The 6,000-nt window shown below is 33.2% G+C and overlaps 2 protein-coding genes across 2 annotated transcripts in view; one reads left to right on the forward strand and one right to left on the reverse strand.

The window, feature by feature from the left end:
- Positions 1-126: 126 nt before the first annotated feature.
- On the reverse strand, positions 127-4,179 carry LOC128178077 (serum response factor-binding protein 1-like). The gene is made up of 7 exons (XM_052845074.1): positions 4,001-4,179; positions 3,684-3,775; positions 2,569-2,641; positions 2,379-2,450; positions 788-1,818; positions 443-474; positions 127-245 (listed from the first exon to the last, which is right to left on the reverse strand). The coding sequence occupies exons 1-7, from the start codon at positions 4,100-4,102 to the stop codon at positions 142-144; spliced, it is 1,506 nt and encodes a 501-aa protein (XP_052701034.1). The 5' UTR covers positions 4,103-4,179; the 3' UTR covers positions 127-141.
- A 272-nt stretch (positions 4,180-4,451) lies between these two features.
- The window catches only part of LOC128178076 (ankyrin repeat and LEM domain-containing protein 1-like), an 11,445-nt gene continuing 9,896 nt past the window's right edge, over positions 4,452-6,000 (forward strand). Inside the window, exons 1-5 of the mRNA XM_052845073.1 lie at positions 4,452-4,522; positions 4,759-4,902; positions 4,991-5,096; positions 5,475-5,553; positions 5,813-5,890. Coding sequence (XP_052701033.1) covers positions 4,473-4,522; positions 4,759-4,902; positions 4,991-5,096; positions 5,475-5,553; positions 5,813-5,890 — 457 coding nt within the window. The 5' untranslated portion in view covers positions 4,452-4,472. The remainder of the gene's footprint in view (positions 4,523-4,758; positions 4,903-4,990; positions 5,097-5,474; positions 5,554-5,812; positions 5,891-6,000) is intronic.

Here is a 6,000-nt window from a genome sequence, read left to right on the forward strand (position 1 = left end):
TAATCATTTTGTTTCTTTATTCATGTATGATACATGTATTGCAGATAAGTACAAAATGTCATATGTGCTTGGCACTATTTCATCTATTTATTGGTTTGACATATTTTGTCAATTGGTTTTAAACAGATTTTGATTGCATTGCTAATCATCGAACTTGATTTTCTTTCCCTGGAAAATCTGTATTTGTGCTTGCTCCTTTCGCTTCTTGCTTGCAATCCAAGATGGGTGTAATTTTTCCTCTGTATCTTTAAATAAAATTATACATTCATTAGACAGAACTCCTTTAAATCATACCTATGTCACACCTACATCAGCATCCTTCAAATCCTTTCCTTATCAAATAAACATTGCATTATAAAAAGCAGGACAATAAAAGATGAATGGAAGTATGAAGTATTTCCTTACGGAGTAAACAATAGAATTGATCATAAATTACTAATACCTTTCTTTGATCCACTTTGAACTTCCTTTGACCTATAAAATATTATTACACATCTTAAAGCTATATATTTCATGTACATATTGTACAATTCCAATATAAGAGAAATGAAAACCTTTACGTTTTATGATGCATTATCTAAATCATATTGCATAAATGTTCTAATGCAAATTTTCTCTTAACTACATGCTCTTTTCTTTGCTTTAATTGTTTGGAAAAAATGAGCAATTCATTTACTGGTACAGTGTACTAACAATTGTAATTTTTGTATGATTATTATAATATCTTTTTACATTATTTATAATTTATACTTCATAAAGTACAAGTAAATGAACTAAGGTTACATACTTGAACTGCTTGCTTTGTTTAGGAAGCTTCTTTGGGAAATCTCTGCCCTTTCTACTTTTCTGAAAATTGGAAGAAGAACCTGGTGCTGTTGGTCCCTTCATATTGCTGTGGTTTCTTTCCTTCGTACTTTTTCTCCAGTCTTTTTCTGACAGAGAGCCCATGAATGTCGACCTGAATGCATGTTTCCCCCTCTCTAGCTCCTCCTCCTCATCGCTGTCTTCTGCATCATCCCCCTGTAGTCTGCTATTCTCAGACCCCTCGTCTTCATCTTCTCCCTCATCACCTGAATCATCACTTGTGACAAAGAACAAGTCTTTCTTTTTGGACTTTCGAGTTTTGGTTTTTTCTGAAGACCCTGACTCATCGTCAGCCACTAAAAACATGGGCAGCGATTCTGTAGGTATTTCACTATCACTTTTGAAGTCCTCCATATTGAGTTTCTTTATTACCATTTCAGAATGTTTCTTAGTTTGAGTTTTCTCTGTTTTATGTTTTTTCAGTCGTTTACTTTTATCAAGACTTTTTGTAGTTGAATCAGGCAAATCATCTGATGTCCTTGATTCTGAATGAGTTTCTACTGAAAAGTCTTGGGGAATTTCATCACTTTCATCAGATTCATCAAGACATTCATCACTCTCCTCATCACTCAGATCAGATTCCATATCAGACCCTTTTCCATCTACTGGCAAAACTGGTTTTGCTACACATTCTACAGGCTCTTCTTTCGAATTGTCGGACTTTTTCTTTACAGCATTTAAATTTACAATCTTCTCTAATTCATCTTCATCTCCTTCAAGTCGATTTTTCAAGAAGGATTTTACCAGAACTTCACCAGCTTTGACATTAGTAATGATTTTATCCACTCTATTCTGACTTTTCTTCTTGATTCTCCTTCCCGAATTTCGGCTCATCAAAAAAGCTGCAAGAGACATCCAGTCTTCGTGGTCTTGTCTGAACTCTTTCACCGAGTCTTGTAAAATCTTGTGATCTGTTAGCCGTGCCAAAGCTCGGGTTTCCAAAGACATCCTTGGCTGTCAAAATAAGACTCATCACATTGTATAAGACAGGACTCCATTTGTACAGATATGAATAATGATGAAGATAACAAACAGGCACGTAGCATCATTTTTGAAAAGTGGGGGGGGGGGGGGCAGACTCATCCAAAAAATCTTGAAAAGCAAAAAAAAAACCACCTAATTTCCTTATTTTCATATCAATTTTTTAAATGCCCCCCAAGAAGTGGGGGGGGGGGGGGGGGGGGGCAACTCCATGATCATTCAATTATTTATATGTAAATTTTAAAAAAATTAGTTGCTGCGAGAAAAAGTGATTGATGCTACGTGCCTGACAAATAGTACATAACTGTAAGTACTAAAATATTCATTTCCTTCTTTTTTCCTTTTTTCTTGAATCTACACTTTCAATACCTATAATGCACTGTATATTAAAAATTGAATTTATAATCTAGCATAATTTGTATAAAACATTTGTCAAGTAAACAACACACATCCTCATTATGTATAAAACATTCACTGAGTACCATAAAGATAGTCAGAAGCACTATACACTCTGACCAGCGAAAAAATTTTACCTCTTTGCATACTTCAGAGAAAGAAGTTGTATGACCAATGGCATATTTGGAAATTCGATCAGGTTTTAAATCCTGCAAATAATAAACAAAGAGAAAAAAATTAACTATTAACGAGGATTGTACTTTGTTCTAACTATAAAAACTATTTGAATTAAAACAGACAGTTTATATCGATGATGTTCCTTCATACCTTTATGATTTGCACTTCCTCTATCAATTTTTCAGCCTTTCGTTTATTTTTTTCCAATACTTTTTCTGGACCTCTATTAAAAAGATAGTAAAGCTGGTGTTCATTTTCTTGACAAATAGGAACGAGCCTTCATTATATATAAATTACATGTGTGAGACATGTACACTCATGAGTAAAATGAAATATGTTGATACTTGATAATACTAATACTGTCAATTTGTCCCACAATTCTTTGAACTAAATTAACCTGTAATATATAATGCCATATAAAGATTTTTCTTTGTGAAACAATGATGCATTGAAAAAATAGTTTATAATGGGAAGGCCAACTGGATATTTGCATTCTTCAAAAATTTACATATGAGCGCATTGAGGTACATTTTTCTCCTTTCACATATATTTTATATGTTTTGAAAAAATACGTTGACAAGCTAAAAGAGTGAAATGTAGCTAATTGCGCTTGTGTATTGTAAAGACTTTCAAATGTGGAACGGAGCTAAAATTCTAAGGAGATTGAATGTAACCAATATACCCCTACCACAAATAATGATGTATATCTTCCATGTGATTGTTGTATCTCAGACAAAAAAGGGAATTATATAAAAAACTTATTTCAAAGAAAAAGTACATTAAAAAAAATTAAACAAAAATTATGAAATTTATTTCTTTTGTCAAATTACTGGACCATATTTCACATCATCCTTTAATTTGTAAAAGTGGTTAATCAAATTCAGGTTATTAGCTGTAAGCTTAAAACTTGAATTAAATTAACCACTCAAATAATGCATTTTCTTCAAAACCCATAACTCTTAATAGAAAGAATCCATAGTAGAGGTCAGACTGACTAAACCCCCATAGGTCAAATAGCTCAGTGGTATGAGTTTTCAAGGGGCTGGTGTTCGATTATCAGTATGGTCACTAATTATTTCTCCCATTTGGTGCCATTCAAAGCCCTTGGATCTTGACAAAGAAATAGGGCTTAGGATAAGAAACTTAATGTCACCAAAATAGATGATATTTAACATGTTTAAGGAAGAGGAAATATGGCAGAACTTAAGTGGTTCAAATTTGATTAGCCATTATTTCTCCCATCTCATTACAAAGATTAGAATTACCTTGATTTGCTTTGGAAAGTCTTTATCTGCTTGGTCAGCTTGTGAATTACATGAACTTTTACTTTCTTAATCTGACCTCTCATAGAAATCACCTGGTCATAAAGAAAATTGATATTTCATTTATTATTATAATTCGCTAGATGTATAATTTCGAAGCAATATAGAATAGTGTATACTTTTCATTGGAAAACTTTTAAAAACCATCAGATTTTGAAAAAATTTAATCAAAGTCGTAAGAAGCCTCCTTTAATTTTACAATTTACCACACCAGGCACATGGCAATATGCACAATAGCGTGATTTATGTGATTCTTTTACCTTGTTATTTAGAGCAACTAAGTCAAGCGAGGCAGTAGTAGCTACATCAAGATTTCGTTGCTGCTTAGCTTCAACTCCATCATCTGATGACTCGGAATTCATTTCAATAACCGTATGTTTCAGTGCCTGTTGCTCATAGCAATCTCGATTCGATGGGCTGTAAATGTGAGAGTCAATGTCTTTTTGAAACTTTGAAAAATAAATGCAGTTTATATACATTAAAGCGTTTTAAAGATCCCAACAAAAGCAACTAACGAAAAATATTTTATATTATAGAAATCGAATTTATTGATTATACTTTTGTTTTAATTAAAGCATATTTTTTTTTGTACTTCACATATTTTTTGATTAATGAAATAAGAAATATTTATTGTAAGAAAAAACCTTTCAAAAGCTTTTGGGTCTCTTACTGTCTATTTGGGTAAGTTGACTATGTATAAAAATCACGTGATCATGTAGCGGGGTATTCAAAATGGCGACTGCATCACAGTTACTTGATGCGTTAAGCAGGGAAGATAATGTGCAAGTCTTTTCTCTTATTTGACTATCATATTGTAACATGTTCATTTATTGTCATATAAATTGTAATCGAAAGTGCCATCTCTCTCTCTCTCTCTCTCTCTCTCTCTCTCTCTCTCTCTCTCTCTCTCTCTCTCTCTCTCTCTCTCTCTCTCTCTCTCTCTCTCTCTAATAACCTTTTGGGCAATTGTTCCCAATTTGTTTTATCTGTAAGTTATTACTAAAATTTCACAATGTAGGTTATCAGAGCAATTACTTCAGAGAGGAGCAGACCCAAATGAGGTGCTTCCTTTGGGAGGGGTGGCTCCCATGCATATAGCAGCGGGACTGAGTGGGGATGCCACAGAACTCTTACTCAACTATGGGGGAAACCCAAATATCAGGTATTTACAAGTAATAACGTTAACACAACTTATCATATCAATAACTTTGTCATTTTACATGTACAGTAGATGTTTTACATTCTTATAGATCAGTTGAGGGAACTACACCAATGCATGTTGCATGTATGTGGGGAAAAAGAGATGCTCTTACTGCTCTTTTACAAAATGGTGGTGACCCTTTCATAAAAGATCAGGTAATATACTTTACAGGGAGTTTACCTTCTCCATGAAAATTTATGCTGATTTTTTTTTATTGTCAGCCATGACATTTAAATCTGCTGTAGTGACTTTCATTCCGAATTGACAGTTTAAGTACTTGGAACCTCCAAAAATTTATCATTTTTAATCCACATATACCATCTCTCTGTGAGAGATAATCCTTGAAAACTATGAACATTTATAAGCATCTGCTTGAATACAATTCCATGCATTTAAGTGATCTTTTAGCATTTCCTCTGATGAGTTTCTATAAAATCTATTAATTACGGTTTGACTTACATTGTACCATCATGCCAAATTGAAATTAGCTAGCTAATTTAGATTTTACCATAATTTATATACTGCACTGACAGGATGGAGAGACAGCATTTGGCAGCGCTGCAAAGTTAAGTCAGCACAACTGCTTAGAAACTATCAAGTCACACATGTCTGGTAAGTTCAATAAATCTTCAATACCAAATTTTTTATGCTGTAATATATACACATGCATTTATACTTTAATGATAAATCTTGTCAGGATTTATCTTGATTTCTCTCCCCTGTCTTGATAGATATAGGAACCTTAAAGCATACATATGTTCATCGCTAGTACTCAAAATCTATCAGTCCTCTTTGCTGATTTGAAATTCATCACACAGCAGTACTGCAGCAGTTCATGGTGTCATTATGTACATTGTACTTGATTTTACAGATGATCTGAGTTCAAATTCCAGTACTCTGACACAGCTACTGACCAAAAACAACTTCTGCATGGATGTAACTTCACCTGGTATGTGTGTAAAAGTTATTTTTAACGTGAATCTGTTATAGTAAGAAACACATGCAGTGTAACAAAATTACAGTGAACATACTTGTAATATTGACTGTTTATACAGAGTA

The sequence above is a fragment of the Crassostrea angulata genome, chromosome 3 (assembly GCF_025612915.1).
Source record: "Crassostrea angulata isolate pt1a10 chromosome 3, ASM2561291v2, whole genome shotgun sequence".
NCBI classification, from domain to species: Eukaryota; Metazoa; Mollusca; class Bivalvia; order Ostreida; family Ostreidae; genus Magallana; species Magallana angulata.

Excerpts from the sequence above, each read along its gene's own strand:
- LOC128178077 (XM_052845074.1), bottom strand. The coding sequence starts at position 4,102 with ATGAATTCCGAGTCATCAGATGATGGAGTTGAAGCTAAGCAGCAACGA. Across the intron at positions 2,451-2,568 it reads AGGAAGTGCAAATCATAAAG|GATTTAAAACCTGATCGAAT; the intron begins GTATGAAGGAAC and ends TATTATTTGCAG. Across the intron at positions 1,819-2,378 it reads TCTCTGAAGTATGCAAAGAG|CCAAGGATGTCTTTGGAAAC; the intron begins GTAAAATTTTTT and ends TTATTTTGACAG.